Source organism: Harpegnathos saltator, unplaced genomic scaffold, assembly GCF_003227715.2.
Source record: "Harpegnathos saltator strain DR-91 unplaced genomic scaffold, Hsal_v8.6 scaffold114, whole genome shotgun sequence".
Lineage (NCBI taxonomy): Eukaryota > Metazoa > Arthropoda > Insecta > Hymenoptera > Formicidae > Harpegnathos > Harpegnathos saltator.
In genome coordinates this window covers 53,358-72,500 of record NW_020229889.1, presented here as the reverse complement: position 1 = coordinate 72,500, position 19,143 = coordinate 53,358, and the positions used below count along the sequence as shown (strand labels likewise).

At 41.7% G+C, this 19,143-nt stretch overlaps 2 protein-coding genes across 8 annotated transcripts; both read left to right on the top strand.

Moving 5' to 3' along the window:
* The first annotated feature begins 7,728 nt into the window (after positions 1-7,728).
* On the top strand, positions 7,729-11,040 carry LOC105186576 (CDK5RAP1-like protein). 3 transcript variants are annotated; one of them, XM_011146874.3, is made up of 8 exons: positions 7,729-7,912; positions 8,134-8,459; positions 8,531-8,773; positions 8,870-9,077; positions 9,316-9,636; positions 9,704-10,025; positions 10,198-10,347; positions 10,534-11,040. In XM_011146874.3, exons 2-8 carry the CDS (start codon positions 8,147-8,149, stop codon positions 10,771-10,773), a joined length of 1,797 nt encoding a protein of 598 aa, XP_011145176.1. In that variant the 5' UTR covers positions 7,729-7,912; positions 8,134-8,146; the 3' UTR covers positions 10,774-11,040. The 3 variants fall into 3 exon arrangements, with proteins under 3 accessions (XP_011145176.1, XP_025157412.1, XP_011145175.1); XM_025301627.1 differs by having other exon boundaries at positions 7,858-8,037; XM_011146873.3 differs by having other exon boundaries at positions 7,858-8,069.
* A 134-nt stretch (positions 11,041-11,174) lies between these two features.
* Prp40 (pre-mRNA processing factor 40) lies at positions 11,175-18,591 on the top strand. 5 transcript variants are annotated; one of them, XM_011146871.3, is made up of 8 exons: positions 11,175-11,388; positions 12,320-12,548; positions 12,661-13,087; positions 13,205-13,633; positions 14,001-14,469; positions 16,540-17,175; positions 17,288-17,437; positions 17,636-18,591. In XM_011146871.3, the coding sequence occupies exons 1-8, from the start codon at positions 11,371-11,373 to the stop codon at positions 17,831-17,833; spliced, it is 2,556 nt and encodes an 851-aa protein (XP_011145173.1). In that variant the 5' UTR covers positions 11,175-11,370; the 3' UTR covers positions 17,834-18,591. The 5 variants fall into 5 exon arrangements, with proteins under 5 accessions (XP_011145173.1, XP_011145174.1, XP_025157392.1 ...); XM_011146872.3 differs by having other exon boundaries at positions 11,175-11,373; positions 17,636-17,833; XM_025301607.1 differs by having other exon boundaries at positions 11,188-11,251.
* Positions 18,592-19,143: the final 552 nt, after the last annotated feature.

The following is a 19,143-nucleotide window of genomic DNA, read 5'->3' as shown; positions in this document are numbered from 1 at the left end:
ATTATATTGCAATTGAGCGATACGAATCACTTTGTGATTTACGCTAAGTAATAAAATGCCACTTTGTTTCCCAAAATATGTATCGTCAAATTGTCACTGTAAATTTTATTTACGTGTACTTTTCGTTGACGATGCTACTACTACTACTACTACTACTACTACTACTATTACTACTACTACTACTACTACTGCTACTGCTACTACTACTGCTGCTGCTGCTGCTGCTGCTGCTGCTGCTGCTGCTGCTGCTGCTGCTGCTGCTGCTGCTGCTGCTGCTGCTGCTACTGCTACTGCTACTACTACTGCTACTGCTACTGCTACTACTACTACTATTATTATTATTATTATTATTATTATTATTATTAATTATTATTATCATCATCATCATTATTATTATCATCATCATCTTCATCATCATCATCACTATTGTCATTATTTTGTATGAACATGTATCGTGAGTGACGTTCGACAAGTATCGTCACTCGTTCGCGGTCTCCTCGTGAATAGCGGAAATAAATCGATAGACCAAATCGTGTGCGCGTTAATTCGCTTGATCGACGACTTCGTTGTAACGAACTCTTTTCGGCGCGAGACGGTAGTATTCACGAGGAATCGCGTGCTGTAGATGTAATACAACACACGGACGTTACTAACGCTTAAATCCTGAAGAATAACAAAGAAAAGACAAAAAGAACTCGAAACGTGCCGAATGCGCAAATCTCGAGTTACTGATCTCGAGGAATTATCTTGTAGAATTTTTTATGAAGGGTTGACAGTGCCTGTTGTTATTTAAAATCGATGTGATGATATATTGATGATAATGAATATATTAACATTCAACCCACTGTGTCTCTGAGGTCTTTAATAACGTCATTTAATTTGCACATATATGCGAAATATATACGGGAAAAGCGTTTGAAAAAAGATATGTCACATAACATCATCCTCGATGCGAATCGGGGATGCATTATGCATCGCGAGAATGCATGCGAATTCTGCAAATCTTTTTATTATGCGATGCTTATGAACTTCTCTGTTATATTATACAAAATGAAAAAAATGTTCGTACATGTAGAAAGAAGAGAAAGGGAGCAACGATGATGTTACAACACTTTGTACGAGAAGCAGTCGAATCGATGATCAATGTAACAATATATTGTAATGCATTATTGCTGTTTAAATCGAAGATAAAAGTGGCGTAATGCGAAATCGCGGACGAATGTATAATATAACAGAATCAAAATTGCGCTATGTATCTTATAATAACATTTCGTAGTGTTAAAAAGCGTTTCGTAGTATTTACTCTGTGTTTTATCCTCGTATCCTTGGTACGCGCGCGCACGATTCGTGACAATTTGATGACGAAAGACATTTCTCTTCGATACATGTGGGCTGAAGGGAAATACGATATAATACAATACATGTTGATAGCGATAGTTATTTATACGATTACTACTATTACTACTATTACTATTACTACTACTACTACTATTACCACTACCGCCACCTCACCACCACCACCACCACCACCATCACTACTACTACTACTACTACTACTACTACTACTACTACTACTACTACTACTACTACTACTACTACTACTACTACTACTACTATTACTACTACTACTATTAGAGAGATACAAATATCAAAATTGTTTATTGTGGTTTCTCAGACTTAGGAATGGTTTGACCAAATATTACATAAAGTTAACGACAAAAAGAAAGAAAAAAACGAGAATGATTATCTTACTTCTGGTTTTCGCCTGTGATTTTAACGTTGTGTATATGCAGCGGCAGATCGCATTCAATACGCGTTCCTGATAAGCAACCGCTTCTCGCTTCGATAGAAAAAAAAAGGAAATGAAGCAAAGAGAAGTGCGATAACTGCTCACGTACAACATCGGATGTAATTTGTGTTATGCTACATTTTACAAGTTATTGCAATGGTATCTTTTATCATTTTAAGTAAATGGCTGTAAGGTTTTTTCATATAAATCAAAAATATAGCGAAAAGGACAATGAGTGCACGTGTGTGTGCGTGCGTGCGCGTGTACATATGTATATACAACGTATGTACGTAAAATATATAAATTGTGTTAATATCGAAACATTAAATCTGGTTATATATTGTCGTTATCCTAAAAAATTACAGATTACAGATGATTAAGATCATTAAGATCGGTTAACAGAAGGGAAGTGTGAAAGCCAGTAAAATATTTTGAATAATAGATTATAATGGCAATCATTTTAAGGATCCTGAAAGTCCATTAACTTTGAGAGGATATTCATTAATTGTCTTCATGTACTTATCTGCACGTCCGTTAGCAATTATTCTTTATCTTTTAGCAATTATTATTTATCTTAAAGTATGACTACTTGTTTTTACTACATATTATGTGTTATATTCTCTGTGTTGTCTTTGTTCGACAATCATCTGTAATTTGTAATTTCGATTAATAATGACAACAATGTATGGTTAAAATGTTTCGACATTAAAATAACTTGTATCCGCGTGTATGTATAGTATATCACAAGCACATCACAAGTTAAACCTGCAATTGGCTCTTCTCATCCTTTCTTCTTGTATCTTTAATTTAATTTTTCATTTTAATTTACCTTAACGAGAGAGGGATGTGCTTAAGACGTAAAAACTTGACAAAATGACAAATTTGAAGACATATCATTGGATATTGTTGTATCATTGCTACTAGAACGGTGTAATTTTGTATAAAGTCTGCGAAAAATGATGCGGTCTTGCGACGGGGACGACGAGAAGCGTTCTTTTCTTCTCAAACTTCGTTGGTTTCTGTTAACGTGCCGAGTGAGATAATCAAACCTGTGCTCTTTTTACGGACTCGATAACAACGGCCCGAGACTTTTTTTCTAGGAAAAAAGAAACGTAGAGGATATTATATTTATTAGCTGATAAAAAAGCTGTTGAATATATCTCGTGGATTATTTTATATCGAAGTAAAGACGGAGCTTAGCCGAGTCTCGCAAGGACAATGACGCTAGACGCTTATTCGCTCCGGAGATAGAGAAAGAGAGGGAGGAAGGGGGAAGAGAGAGAGAGAGAGAGAGAGAGAGAGAGAGAGAGAGAGAGAGAAGTTAATAAGGATTTAACGAAACGAACACGACACCAAGTGCGATTGTGTAAAGGAGATTTGTAATTAATTAGAGAGGGCATGCGTATAGTAGGAGGAGGAGCAAGTATCCAAGTATTTCGATTATGACAAAATCTCTTTTGTTTTGTAATATCTTTAACTTTATTAGTTATCCTCATCGAATTGAACAATAATAAGGCTCTGTCGAGAAAAAAAGAACTTTTTCTCTTTCTCTCTCTCTCTCTCTCTCTCTCTCACACACACACACCACACACACACACACACACACACAGAGAGAGAGAGAGAGAGAGAGAGAGAGAGAGAGAGAGAGAGAGAGATGGGATATAATTTTTCTTTCATGTGAATCTTTTCGACTAGGTTCTGTGACAAAAATATAATGATAAAACGCCGCTATACCGTGCTTTAGTAAAGCAAGATTGTATTTCTACGCGCGTGTGTGCACACACATACACAGTTTTTATACTCGCTCTGTAAGTTGTGTGATAATGTTTACGATACAGTTCGATGTGGTTTTACGAAAAAGATTACGACATGATCACGTTAATCTGAACAAGTTGCGAGTTTGTCGAAAACGAATTTTGCGGACTTTATCGAGCGACAAAGTTCCAAAAGAATTGTTGATTTGTCACAGAAATCACACCTACATCATATGGAATTGTTCATTGAGGTTTAAATTTTGTTTCAAAAAGAAATGGATTGGCTCTCTGCTATGCTTTACAGTAGAGAGAAAAGAAAAGAAAAAAGAGAATGTCTTATTGCATTCAGCAGAAAGGAAAAGACAAAAAATGTGATACTATTTCTTTCCGAACTGTACATTGGCATCCTGAGTTTTGTAATCATAAATATGAGGGACAGATATGAGAACTGTATTTTTTTTCAACATGTCTACTTTAATATGTCATTTATTAGGATGTCGATAAATATTAATTGCTATTTTTTCACAATATCTAGTGTAACGATACATTGACACATACATCATTGTGTATATTATGCGGAATTGTGTACATATACGTTTACACACGCACACACACACACACACACACACATATATATATAACGCGCGCGCGCGTGTATGTGTGCGTGCGTGTATGTGTGTATAAGGCGTGTATATTAGTAATAATAATCATTATTATAGAGACGAAATTCATATTGAAACGATTATCTCGTTTTTACGTTTATATTTTAGGTAAAACGACAAATAATGTCTCGACGAAGTGAATAAACAAATTGAGAGCATATCTTCGTTTTGCTTTGCATTATTCATCATTATTCTTCCCCTTTCACGTGAATTTTCACGTTAATTTCTTGTTTAAGTTTTAAGTAATTACGTGAATACGAGTGGGATCGGTTTTAACCCAACCAGGATCGATTAAACCCAGATCCTTGGGTCGAACATACACAAGTAAGCCTTGCGATTGGCTAGTAGAGCCTTGTGACATCATTATTAATCGACTCCGGGCAGATTCAAACTTATGCCATTCGAATATACTATAAGTTAGTTTAAGGTCTACCAATGTTATAACTAAAACCAAAGTTTTCGGAACCGCTTTTGGAACAGGGCCTCAATTCTGTACACGCTTACCGACAACTATCGATGTCGTTAACTGTATTGCGCAGCTTTTGTATATCGTAGAAAACCTGCGCAACTCCGTTAACGATATCGATAATTGTCGGTAAGCATGTACAGAATTGAGGCCCAGGCCTACTATTGGGTAGGCAAATGTAGTTCCAAAGTATCCGCTAGTAGCCGTCACTGTCCTCACAGAGAGGAATGGAGGTAAGTACATTGAGTTGCAACGAATCGTTCCATAAGAGGGGAAATGGAATACCCACACTCTGGTATATGGTTTGTTCTATTTAGCTTCACTAGTAAGAAAAATATATTTGTCTCATTCTAACTTATTACACTAGTTTAGCAATGCAGCTAAAAAGAACAGACCATATATCAGAGTGGAAGAATTCTATTTCCCCTCTCGCGGAACGATTCGTTGCAACTCAGGGTACGGTCGCGGACATAAGGGTTGTTACTTTTTTTTCAATGACTTTCGGGACGCATCCCGACTCGAGAAAAATGAGAGCTGCTGCTCCGCCTGCGGAGCACGCCTGCGTAGTAACTCACAACAAAAGGCGAGAAATGAAATATACGTGGTATGACATAAGTATGTCAACAATCATTGGGTGCATTCAGTATTACAACCGCTCACTGAACGCTAAGTGAGCTCTTGCATCTGATTGGTGTATATTTTTAAATCTAAAAGAATATACCAATCAAATGTAAAAGCTCATTGAGCGCTCAGTGAGCTCTTGCATCTGATTGGTGTATATTTTTATATCTAAAGCAATATACCAATCAAACGTAAAAGCTCATTGAGCGCTCAGTGAGCGGTTGTAGTACTGAATGCATCCAATGCACCCATTGCGTTCAGCGGAGAAAACTGCTCAGTGAGCGATTAGTGACTATATATTGGTTATTACTGTTAGATCTTTACATTAAGACCAATAACGTTGACGAATTATTCAAGCAGTTGAGTGTTGTGAACGCACCCAATTCTTATATTTTTTTGCCAGCACTGAAAATCTATAATATACGTGACACAAACTATGTATTTTAAGTACTGGCAGTGAATTTTGGAACACAGCCTACTTAGGCTGCGTTCCGATATTCACTGCTAGCACCGAAAATATATAGCATACGTGACACAAACTATGTATTTTCAGTACTCGCAGTGAATATCGGAATGCAGCCAATATGTATATAAAGTCAGCGTCACACGGTGTTTGTTTTCATGCTGGATTTCGTGCTTGCTGGATGAAAATACGGTGTTCTGATTGGTACATTTCCGAAGATGGATGCCGCTGGCTTAATAGGTAGATACCGTATGCACGGAGTATGTTCATGTGGCTACAGAATATAGGCAAGAGCACAAGCTTTTGAATAACGCATAATACATAACGCATAAGAGAATAAACCAATTAGTTTTCTTCATTTCCCTCCTCAGGACAGAAATGAAGAACTCTGATTGGTTGATTCTCTTATGCGTTGTGTATTATGCGTTATGCAGAAGTCTGTGCTCTGGCCCATAAGCGAGGAAGAGGCTCCTCCCCTCCCCAACACTTCCCCAAAGAAATTCTAACCTAACCAAAACCAAACTTATTGCATCTTTATTTATATATTGTTGGACATTGTTGAAAAGATTATAATTTTTAAAACTCACGCTTAATAGTATGTAATAAAGAGGCAATAAGTTTGGCTAGGTTAGGATTTCCTTGGGGAGGGGCTGTGAGGGAGGGGCTTCGCTCCTCCCCCGTTTACATGACTATCTTAAGCCAGCGGCACACGGTGCTTGGCTGTAGAGATGTTTATCGATATTCGAAATTATCGAATATTCGATATTATTTTTAATTATCGATATACAAATATCGAATAGAAAAATATGGATAAAAAATCGAATAAATATATTTTTCAGCGAATATTTATTGAGTATTTTCTAAAAGTGATTTTTTTAATATAAAGCTAAAGTCAGTAGCACACAGTGCTTGTTTTCATGCTAGTTTTAGTGACATACTAGAAATGTTACATTCTGATTGGCTGCGTTCAGCAGAACAAAGTGATTAGTGAGCACTTAGTGATTCTCGCTCCTGATTGGTAAATATTCCTGGGTCTATGAAGGATCTAAAAGAATGCTCCAGTCATAGACAATAATCACTAAGCGCTCACTGATCATTTTGTTCTGCTGAACGCAGCCAATATTACATATAACGTGCATGTTAGTAGTAATTTCCTACTCAACAATAACAGTTATATTGTTGAGTAGAAAATTACAACTAATATGTACGTTACATATAATATTAGGCCTGTTCGATTTGTCTGCACTGTTGAACTGGTGCAACAAGTTGAAGTGAGAAAACCTACATTTGTCTCACTTTAACTTAATGCACCAGTTCAGCAGTGCAGACAAAACGAACAGGCTTATTGTGTTTGCTGGGTTCTTATTGGCTACCGAATCATTCGATATTTATTCGATATTTTGACTGCTTATTCGATATCGATATGAGTACTTTTAAATTTAGCGAATATATTCAAATGCGATATTTTTTTTCTATATCGACATCTCTACTTGGCTGCTATTCCGTAACCACTTATCGACAGTTGTCTGTGTCGTTAGCAATATTGCGCAGCTTTTTGTTATATGAAAAACCTGCGCAATGCCGCTAAAGCCCCTATCAGACTACGGATTGGGATTGAGTATTGGATTGAAATTTAACCAATCAGGAGTAAGTTTACTGTACTTGAGATTATTTTCTCTTTTTCAATTGGTCAAATTTCAATCTAATCTCAATCCCAATCCCGTAGTCTGATACGGGCTTAATGGGTGCATTCAGTATTACAACCGCTCACTGAGCGCTAAGTGAGCTCTTACATCTGATTGATATATACCTTTAGATTTAAAAATATACACAAATCAGATGCAAGAGCTCATTTAGCGCTCAGTGAGCGGTTGTAGTACTGAATGCTCCCAATGACACCGACAACTGTCGGTATGCAGGTACGGAATACAGCCTCTTGTTTTTGTGCTGGATTGCTTGCTGGATGAAAATACTGCGTTCTGATTGGTGCATTTCCGAAGATGGATGAAAATGCACCAATCAGAACGCAGTATTTTCATCCAGCAAGCAAACCAGCACGAAAACAAGCACCGTGTGCCGCTGGCTTTACACTTTCCGACTGAAAAGAACAAACCATAACTCTCTGTATTACCGGCATGACAGATCTCCTAACCTCACGTGCGTCATTTTTTATCATTTCATAATTTTCGATCTGTTTGAGAGCGACACTTTTTTCTTTCAAAATCGTGTTCTACGCACCAAAATACACAATTGTGCAAAGTTTCAGCGAAATTCGTGAGGAGGCCTGTATTCTTCACAATTACCCTATAAGCTTGTAAAATCATATTGTGACATATTATTTTTGCGAAATATCTCGTAACAAAAGATTTGATTTTCAGCCTCAAATCGGTCATGTCAAGAGGATTACATTATGGAAACTGCTTCAGGAATTTTGTCAGACAGCAAAATTACATGAATACTTACTACTATTATCATCGAATATATTGTGGAATGCACAAGATTTCTGTGCCTCTACATGCTGCCATGATTGATGATACAAATGCAACAGAAAATAGAGCTTCTGTTGAGCAAAGACGAACAAGGAGTTTAATCAGAGATAGTCTTTCATTGAAGGATTTCATAACCCCCGAGCCACCCAGAATTGATATATCCCCTGAAGAATCTATCCCATATGTGCAAGATATTCGTGGAGAAGGTCAAAAAGGTATTTTAGATACATTCGCTGTACAATTCATTATATTTCCATGCTTTACAATTGTTATTGTCCTATTCTAGTGTACTTTGAAATTTATGGTTGCCAAATGAATGTGAATGATACTGAGATAATATGGTCGATACTGAAAGCACGTGGTTACCAGCAGACAAAGGATATGGAAGGTGCTGATATTGTGTTGCTCATTACTTGCTCCATTAGAGACAATGCTGAGCAAAAGGTATGGAATAAACTTGAATATTTAAATGTCATAAGGAACAAGAGAAGGAAAAAGTCTGGAGTATCCATGAAGATTGGTCTTTTAGGTGAGCTTTATTTAAGAGATGCGATTTTTAATTAAATTAAATTAATGATTCCTACGAGCTAAAATGTTTTCTCTTTTTTCCCTTTGTTTGCATCAGGATGTATGGCTGAACGTTTGAAGACTAAAATACTGGACAAGGGAAAACTTGTAGATGTCATAGCAGGCCCTGACAGTTATAAGGATTTACCAAGGCTTCTAGCGGTAACAGACAGCGAAACAGCTGTTAACGTTGTATTGTCCTTTGATGAGACATATGCGGACGTCATGCCGGTTAGACTCAATCAAGACAGGATTGGAGCATATGTGTAATATATAAATACCTCATATATTATTGTATTGTATATTGATACATGTACATGATAATATATTTACTTACTATATTAATATAACTTTATATATATATATATATATATGGATAATGTATATTTACTTATTTATATTTTACACACACACACACACACACATACTTTTTTTTAACAGACGTTTATAAATAGTTTCAATGAAATGAACTTTTTGATATGACCATGCACTTGTGACTTGCAGCTCCATAATGAGAGGTTGCGACAACATGTGCACCTACTGTATTGTACCGTTTACGAGAGGAAGAGAGAGATCCCGGCCGATCATGAGCATACTCGACGAGGTGCGACATTTATCGGACCAGGGTATAAAGGAAGTTACTCTGCTCGGGCAGAATGTGAATAGCTACAGGGACTTGTCGCAATTGCAATTTGTGGTGCCTGTTGGCACTGGGACTCACCTCGCCAAAGGCTTCAAGACAGTCTACAAGGGTAAGAAGGGTGGCCTGAGATTCTGTGATCTTTTGGATAAGGTGTCGTTGATCGATCCAGAGATGAGAGTCAGGTGAATACACGCTGACGTTAATCGTCGCAATGCACGTAATGACACGTTAACGTTATTACATTTGCAGATTCACGTCGCCGCATCCGAAGGATTTCCCTGACGAGGTGTTGCACCTCATCGCCGAGAGGCCAAATATCTGCAAGCAGATTCACTTACCTGCCCAGAGCGGTAATTCCGCGGTCTTGGTCAGGATGCGACGAGGATATACCAGGGAAGCGTATTTAGATTTGGTTCACAACATACGCGACATTCTTCCCGATGTGTATCTCTCCGCTGATTTCATCGCTGGCTTCTGCGGCGAGACAGAGGAAGAGTTTCAGGACACGTTATCGCTGTTGGAGCAAGTCAAGTACAATTATGCTTATATGTTCGCCTACAGCATGCGCGAGGTACATTTTCTTTTATACGTTGACAAAAAATTTCATGTAAATAATTTATAATTCTCTCCCTCTCCCTCTCTCTCTCTCTCTCTCCCTAAATGGTCTTAATTATCGAAAAATTGAATGTAAAAACTGACGTTGACGTTTCATATATAATTTAGCACGAGATGAATTTTTCTAGAAAACTACGGCGCATCGACGGTACAAGGACGACGTTGAGCAACGCGTGAAGATAGAACGTGTTGCTCGCATGATTACGTTGTACAGAAGGGAGGCGGAGAAATTAAACAAGGCACAGATAGGGCAGCGTCAGCTCGTTCTCGTGGAGGGTGTAAGCATTTTCATAATTTGCTACACGCTTATGTTACTATTGCTATTATTATTTTATACAAACAGCATAGATAGCTTCCAATTTCACGTTACTTTACGTTATTTTACGTTACTTGCTAATTGCTTCACAATGACGATGAGGTGAAAGCACTTGATTTTACATAATTATGCTTGTCTCCACCGGCAGGTAAGCAGGAGGACCGACCGGAATCTGCAGGGCAGGAACGACGGTAACGTGAGAATTTTACTGCCACCCGCCGTGATACCGGTCAATCGGCATTCCGACTCGACAAGGGAGATGCGAGCCGGCGACTACGTTGTCGTGCAAATTGACAATGCCAATTCTCAAAGCTTGCGAGCAGTGCCTCTGTATCATTCTTCGATCAGCGAATATTCGTCAGAGAAACAAGAACTATTGTATTATTAATTCGTTACGTAATAAAAATATTGGGTGCATGTACAAGTCACTCGAACGTTTATTTTCGATACGTAATAATTAAATATCAGTCAAATATTGTCTTAGTTTCTTTTTCTTTTCTCTACCTTATGGCCCTTGACTTGGCCGAATAATTGCGTTCAGCGGAACGAAGCAATTAATGTAATTAATTGTAATTAATGTAATTAATTGTAATTAATGTAATTAATTGTAATTAATGTAATTAATGGGAAGAAGAATAAACTCGGTCAAACGAAACATCTAAATAGCTCTACCCGAACGCGAACGCGAACGCGCAATCCTCACTGAGTTCTCACCTCAGATGTCGTGCAACACAGATGTCTGTGTTATCGATCGTGCAACGGCTACATTATCTCCATCTCACGATACGAACTGTCGAACCACTTTAGTGAGTTTGCCGAGTGGTGAGCCGAGAAGTGAGCAGTGAGCGTCAGTGGAACATTTATGGGTTATGAGTTTTAAGCCGTAGTTTGTTTATACGAATGATAGAATCGTGATCGTACCGATCGTGTGTGCGGTCGCAAATTTCGTTTGGCGGAATTCCTACTCTACGAGTTCTCTATACAAATGGCATGTAGAACGAGCGTCAGTAATCTTTAAGCATCGTAAACTTTGATGTAACCTCTCTTTTTCTCCGAAACAACGACCCTCGGCTGAGACGCGCGGCGTGCTACCGCTCCGGCAACGATCGAAGCTGATCGAATTCCGTTCGCAAGTGCCCGTGCGCGCGTTCGTCCGGAGGTGCGTTTGCATCAATATTGCAAAGCGCAAATCGACGCGTCATCACGCCTACCCGTTGTTCCACCCGTGTGCATTTCCACGTTGCATTTCGAGACCGAAACTTCGCTCGACCTAACCTATCCTCCTGTCCAAATCGAATCCATTGAATCGTACAACCACCATCCTCCCTCCAGGAACTCTTAGGGGAAGACTCTGTCGATTGAAAAAAAAAAGAAAAAAACGAAAGAAGAGAAAAAAGACGCAGAGAAAAGAACGATCCAAACGCACGTCCGATCGCGAGGACGAATTCGCGATTGAGGACTGAATTCGATCGACACTCGAGCATCGTTCCCGGCAGGAGACTCGAGTCCGTCTCAATCGAGGACGCCAATGTGAATTCGAAGATTATTAATTTCTCCGCTTTGAAACGATGTTTCCTTCGCCGATACAGCGACGATAATGACAATAATTTAACGATAACAAACGTCGCTCGGAGAGCACGCCGACTGCGCGCCGAGCCGACTCCCGCTCGTTGTCATTTCTTTTATCCGCGCGCGCGCGCGAGACGTGACGTGACGGCGTTTGATGTTCAAAGTGGGCATGCACACGAACAAAACAAACGTGAACAAGTGGAGAACAATTTCTTTCTTACTCTACTCCGGCTCTACGCTCCGAGCGAGAGATGCGCGCGAACGATCGTGTCGCGGTGTTTCGCTCGAGAACGAGATCGCGCTATGACCAGCGTTTCACATGTGCTGACTGATTACATTGTTGCGTTCCACGTTATTATTACCAGGCCTCGAACGACGGTATTCCGCCACCCGCCGCCGTGACAGGATTTCCATCGGCCACGCCAAATCTCGCATCTAGCTTTGTGCCACCTATTATGCCCGCGGCACCTTTCATTCCCCCTCCCAGTTTACCGCCGGGTCCTCCGGGCATGATGCCGCCTCAGTTTTCCATACCTCCGCCGGGTTTTACCTTCCCTATCACCGCGGCACCTCCTCCAGAGGCTGGAGTCATAGGTTAATATCCATCGCTAAGTGTATCTGTGAACCGATCCGTGAGAGCTCTCTCGCTCGAGTATTGACACGTTCTCTCTCTCTCTCTCTCTCTCTCTCTTTGCTCACGTTACAGCCGCGTCGCCGCAGATAACGACGCCGGGAATACCTCCACCCTCGCCCAGCGGCAGCGGCAGCGGCGGCAGCAACAGCAACAGCAACAACGAGGCCGCCCCCCCAACGATGTCCGTGTCCATGGAGAAGAAGCCGACCGACTGGTCGGAGCACAAGGCGCCGGATGGCAGGACTTATTATTACAACAGCGTGACGAAACAGTCGTTATGGGAGAAGCCGGACGAGCTGAAAACCCCGAGCGAGCTGTTGCTGTCGCAATGCCCATGGAAGGAATACAAGCTGGAGAACGGCAAGGTGTATTATCACAATGTCACCAGCAAGGAGTCCAGATGGACAATTCCGCCGGAATTGGAGGAGCTCAAGGCTCGGATCCTGGCGGAAGAAGCCGCCGCGGCCGCTGCGGCGGTCGTGGCAAGTGCAACAAACTCGTGAGTAGAATCTTCTAGAGCTCCTCCCCTCCACGGAGGAATCCAGGAATCCAGTTGAATTCTTGGGAGATCTTTGTACGCGCGGTCTCGCTGACGATTCCTCCGTGCTTCCTGCAGCAATATAGCGGGGATACAACATTTGTCCCCGAATGTTTCGACGATATCGCAGACTAGCACTCCGGAACCCGGTGGAAAGTCCGCGATCGAGCAAGCAATGGCAGCTACGCTCGCTGCCATTAACATCCCGACGCCGCCTGCGAAGCCGGACGAGGACAGTAACTCCGCTAAAGGTTCGGCCAACGACAGCCGTACCAGCACGCCCGAGCCGAAGATGCAATTCAAGGACAAGAAGGAGGCGGTTGAGGCGTTCAAGGAGCTACTGAGGGAGCGAGATGTGCCGTCGAACGCTACATGGGAGCAGGCGGTCAAATTGATTCAGAACGACCCCAGGTATCCGCAGATGAAGAAGCTGAACGAGCGTAAGCAGGCGTTCAACTCGTACAAGACGCAGAAACTGAAGGAAGAGCGCGAGCAAGAGAGGCTTAGGTATTTAAGTTAGTTTTTATTCTGTTTACGCATTACGTATTACATATACGCATACGAATGTACGAATGTGTTCGCTCGCAGTAATGCTTACTGTAGCGAGTTGTGTATTTATCAGCGAGACCAATTTAATTAATTCTCAAGTATACTTACTCAAGTATACTCGACACTTCGTACCTGTCGTAACAAGCATACTATACGTGTATACGTGATTGTTGCTGTTACGTTCGTCGTGTGTAATTTTATTAATTTTTACACAAACGTTTTTAGAGAGCTTATCTGGAGATGCATAAATATAAACGCACTATACCCTCTTCATATCCGCTTCAGAGCTGCTTCGGCGATATGACAGATGGTTCTCTTTTGACAGACTGAAGAAAGCCAAGGAGGACTTGGAACAGTTCTTATTGGAGAACGACAAAATGATGAGCACGACCAAGTATTACAAGTGCGAGGAGATGTTCGGTAACCTGGAGGTTTGGCGAGCGGTCGGCGATTCGGATCGCCGGGACATCTACGAGGATGTGATCTTTAATCTGGCGAAACGCGAGAAAGAGGAGGCGAAGCAGCTGAAAAAGAGGAACACCAAGAAACTGGCGCAGGTCTTGGACACCATGACCGATGTGACTTACCGTACCACGTGGCAAGAGGCACAGGCGTTGTTGTTGCAGCACTCGTCGTTCGCGGAGGACGCGGACCTGCTGGAGATGGACAAGGAAGATGCCCTCCTTGTGTTCGAAAATCACATTCGTCAGTTGGAGAAGGACGAGGAGGAGGAAAAGGAGCGCGAGAAGAAGCGTAGAAAACGGCAAGAAAGGAAAAACCGGGACGCGTTTATAGTGAGTACTTGATAATATTCCAGTATTTCGAGATCTGTATTGTAATACATAATAGGATGGTCTTATCGAGCAGCAGCCTTACTATAACAAAACAAAGAACTTTATTCTGATTTCGTGCAACGAGCGAACTGCATGACTCTGCTAGCGCACGGTCGGGAGGCGATTGACTGAAACAAAAGTGTGCCACATCGATAGTAAGAGAAAGAGAAAGAGAAAGAGAAAAAGAATGCGCTAGGCGGCGCCGGACACTCGAGCCTAGCGCTCTTATGCGCGGACCGAGGGTCCGCGGTCCAGTAAGCGCTATCGAATGCTCTAAGCGCTACATGATGATAACGCTGCAATCGGTTCAATTCGAAGCTACGAAACGCCACAGCGAACCTCACGACGTAATAAAATACGTAAGCGTTTTCGCTCCTGTCGCGCTCCGTCTCACGCTTCGTCTCACGGGGTAAGTTCCAAAAATCTAGTAACAAATAGCACGAAGAGCTATATGTTGCAGTGTACCGAAGTTGAAAACTTCAAAATGCCGCAACTCGAATCGATCGATGAAGAAACTGAATATGTCTCGAATGTAAGATAAATGTGACCGAAGAAGAAGAAGATTACATTCGTGCTACAACAAGTCCATATGTATATTTCATAAGTGCACTCTCATTGCGTGCACTTTGGAATATATGTAGGAATCTCTCTACTCTCTACTCTCTACAACCTGTAGCGCGGGAGTCTGCAACCCGTCAACGACAACGACAACGACACTGTCTCGTTGCGCAAGTATACAGGGTGCACGATTTATCTGAAGACATTGAAATATCTCGAGAACTATGCATTGGATAAAAAAAAGTGGTTGATGAAAGTTGTTAGTCCCGAAGGGGGACATCCAATGATACCAAACTCGACCTCCCACCCCACCCCCTGGGGGTGGGGGTTGGGGGCAACTTTGAAATCTTAAATGGAAACCCCTTTTTTTTATTGCAGATACGGATTCTACGCCACAAAATACGTAAATTTTGTCCGAGACTTTTTTTTTGATTCGTGATAGATGGCGCTGTAATCGCAAAAAATTATATTTTCCGCAATTCTCCAGAAATGATCATTGGATTGAGAAATAAAAAATACCTGTTCAATATTTTTAAAGAACATAATAAAAGTTATTCCCCCCCATCCTCTCGGGGGTGAGTGGTAACGTTCAAATCTCAAATGGGGATCCACATTTTTCATTGCAGAATTAGATTGTACGTGAAATTTTTATTGAAACAATTTTTTTCATTGAAACAATTTTTTATAATAAGCCATAGTTCGCCATACACCCACAGTGGCGCGTCGAGCAGTTCCCTCTTCGATTCGGGTTCCCATTTGAGATTTGAACGTTACCACCCACTCTACCTCGAGAGGAGGGGGGGGAATAACTTTTATGTTCTTTAAAAATATTGAACAGGTATTTTTTATTTCTCAATCCAATGATCATTTCTGGAAAATTGCGGAAAATATAATTTTTTGCGATTACAGCGCCATCTATCACGAATCAAAAAAAAAGTTTCGGACAAAATTTACGTATTTTGTGGCGTAGAATCCGTATCTGCAATAAAAAAAAGGGGTTTCCATTTAAGATTTCAAAGTTGCCCCCAACCCCCACCCCCAGGGGGTGGGGTGGGAGGTCGAGTTTGGTATCATTGGATGTCCCCCTTCGAGACTAACAACTTTCATTAACCACTTTTTTTTATCCAATGCATAGTTCTCGAGATATTTCAATGTCTTCAGATAAATCGTGCACCCTATATATGGCAGAAATTATGCGCGACGACACTCTGGTTGGTCATCGGTCGGTGACCGATTGTCACGTTAAGAAGTTAACAGAATCCCGGCTCTGGCCCTGACCGGTCGCGTAGCGGCTATAGCGCTTGCTGGAAGCGCGCTCCTCTGGAGCGTGGAGGAGCGGTGCTGTTAGAGCGTTTAGAGCTATTTGATCGAGAGCGTTTGCTGGATCGCATCCTAAGACAAATCCTCTGGTTACAACGCGCGTCTTTTTCGAAGACTCTGTATTATCGCGTATCGTATCGTATTGTATTTCAGTACTTGCTCGACGAGCTTCACGAACAGGGCAAGCTCACATCAATGTCGTTGTGGGTGGAGTTATATCCCATGCTGTCTGCTGACCTTCGGTTCTCAGCTATGCTCGGTCAGTCAGGCTCCACCCCGTTGGATCTCTTCAAGTTCTATGTGGAGGACCTAAAGTCGCGCTTCCACGACGAGAAGAAGATTATCCGCGAGATATTGAAGGACAAGAACTTTGAGGTGCAAGTGAACACGACTTTCGAGGAATTCGCTACCGTCGTGTGCGAAGACCGGAAGTCGGCCACGCTGGACGCAGGTAACGTGAAACTCACGTACAACTTGCTGCTCGAGAAGGCTGAGGCGCGCGAGAAGGAGCGCGTCAAGGAGGAGATGAGGAAGTTCAAGAAGCTGGAAACCGGCTTTAAGAACCTGTTGAAGACGCTTAATGTGGATTATCAAATGACGTGGGAGGACGTGAGGCCCAAGATTGAGGAGGAGCAAGACTTCAAGGCGATCACTTTGGAGAGCGAGCGGATACGAATATTTAAGGAGTATCAGCACGAGCTCGAGGAGAGCTGCAGTCATCACCACATCAGAAGCAAGAAGAAGAAGACGAAGAAGATGAAGCGCAAGTCGCGATCACGATCGCACAGCGTAAGTATATCGCCGAATATAATACGATTTCTCTTGCTGATGGAATCGTGGAAGACGCAGCGTTTGTCCGTCAACGTTATTTATGTAACGTTTGTATGCCTCCTTCGAACAGGAGTCGGAAGGTAGCGAGAAAGGTCTGAGGAAGAAGAGGCACAACAAGTCGCGCTCGCCCAGTGTTCCCAGTAAGTCGGACAGTTCTGGATCAGAGACGAGGAAATCCAAGAGAAAGAAGAGCAAGAAGAAGCGCGGCCGTAGTCACTCCGTATGTATTAATGACATGATATGATACTACCTGGCATCGAATTGGCACGCGAAGTCTCACTGGTCGAGTAGAGTCTTAGACTGGACGTCCAAGTTCCAAATGGACTAGCAAATGGTGTCTTTTACCCCGGAGAATCACGACGAGTTTATCCTTATTAAACTTACAAAGACTTACCAAACGTCCGTTTCATCTTCGCAGCGCTCGCACTCGAGGCTTCCATCTTCCGAGGAATCACCGGAGAGGAAGCGGAAGGAGGAGAAGCACAGGCGACCGTCGGTTCACAGCGAGGGGTCTGTCACAGAGACCAACGAGCACCACGAGCTCTCCGAGGACGAATTGGAGAAGCAACGGGCTCAGTTGCTGCGCGAGTTGCAGATGCAGCAGGAGGAAAATTAGAAATTCCTTTCATCGCCAAGTATCGCCAAGAATCTGTCGACAGTGATATCAATGCGTGTCTCGAGCAGTACAGTTTCTCAGGACTCAGCTTGCCGATAATTCGTGGTATGATAGATAGCGTGTGTGCGTGTGCATGTGGAGCCTGTCGGAATCACGTTTGTTCTCAGAACGCTGAACTCGAAGAGCGTGCATTATATATATATATATATATATATATATATAATGTATGCGCGCGCGTGTATATCACATACAACGGCAACGCGACGCCGCGCAGAAATAGATTCACCTTTTATGTAATGCATCCCAGGCATTCCGTCGAACGAGCAAGTGAGCTTTACCAAAAAACACATGACACGACGCGCGTCGTTCTCTTTTTTGTCTTCTTCATTTCACGGCCGTTCTTTGGAAATTGTGGAGTGACTCCACAATTGTGGACTGTTCATTTTCAGAAAACTTATAAACTAGTGTACATATTATTGTAATAGTTGTGAAGTTTTTCGAAAACGAACAAACCTAAGATATAGCGAGCGCAGGACGCACGCAACGCTTCGGATCATTGAGAAGCGTGTCTGAAGCACGGAGGCACGTTGTTTTATAAACAACGACAACAACAACAATGCAAAACACACATACGTTAGATTGGTGCAAAAGGTTTGTCGTATTTGTTGTGTAAGTGAGATAGGAAACAATTACTCAATTTCGAAGGATTAATAATTTTGTCGAATAAAATGAACGACATCGATTCGCTCAGACATCTACGAAGGATCTTCTTTTCCTTTCTCCTTTCACTATTCGCAGATCACCTACGGGAATTTGATAAATATAGAAAAATGACTGCGTAATCTGTTGCGAAGCTGATACATATATTCCATATTTTCAGTATCGTTTCGATATTGTGAATATCGAAATGCAATCTAATGCAAGCCTTAAACAGCCTTTACACAGTCGAGGAAGGAAGTGAGACAGCATTGAATAATTACGTAATGTCCTTTTATTTCTTCTTCTCTTCAGTTCGAATCCATGCGTTCAGTGTCTTATGCGTTCAGTATCTTGTATCTTTTCATCTCTTCATCTTGGATTTTCATTCTGATCTCTCATTTGGACGTCGAGAGAAATCATACTCGTACGATGTAAGACGACTTCTCCGTGATAATTTCAATGAACATTTCAACCTCCTTGATTGATCATATTCCGTTTCATTTGTTCGAACAGTCGAAAGATAATTTTGTGCGTCACGTACGTATGTATCGGGGGGGGATATTGAGTCGGTGGAAGGAAAGGAATCTTGAGATTGCGTAACGTCCTTGTAA

What these genes read in the sequence shown, in the direction of transcription:
- LOC105186576 (XM_011146874.3), top strand. Translation starts at nt 8,147, where the DNA reads ATGTCAAGAGGATTACATTATGGAAACTGCTTCAGGAATTTTGTCAGA. An exon ending in TCGTGGAGAAGGTCAAAAAG is followed by an intron (nt 8,460 to 8,530) that starts GTATTTTAGATA and finishes GTCCTATTCTAG; the next exon opens with TGTACTTTGAAATTTATGGT. An exon ending in GATCCAGAGATGAGAGTCAG is followed by an intron (nt 9,637 to 9,703) that starts GTGAATACACGC and finishes TTACATTTGCAG; the next exon opens with ATTCACGTCGCCGCATCCGA.
- Prp40 (XM_011146871.3), top strand. An exon ending in TCCAGAGGCTGGAGTCATAG is followed by an intron (nt 12,549 to 12,660) that starts GTTAATATCCAT and finishes CTCACGTTACAG; the next exon opens with CCGCGTCGCCGCAGATAACG. An exon ending in AAAACCGGGACGCGTTTATA is followed by an intron (nt 14,470 to 16,539) that starts GTGAGTACTTGA and finishes ATTGTATTTCAG; the next exon opens with TACTTGCTCGACGAGCTTCA.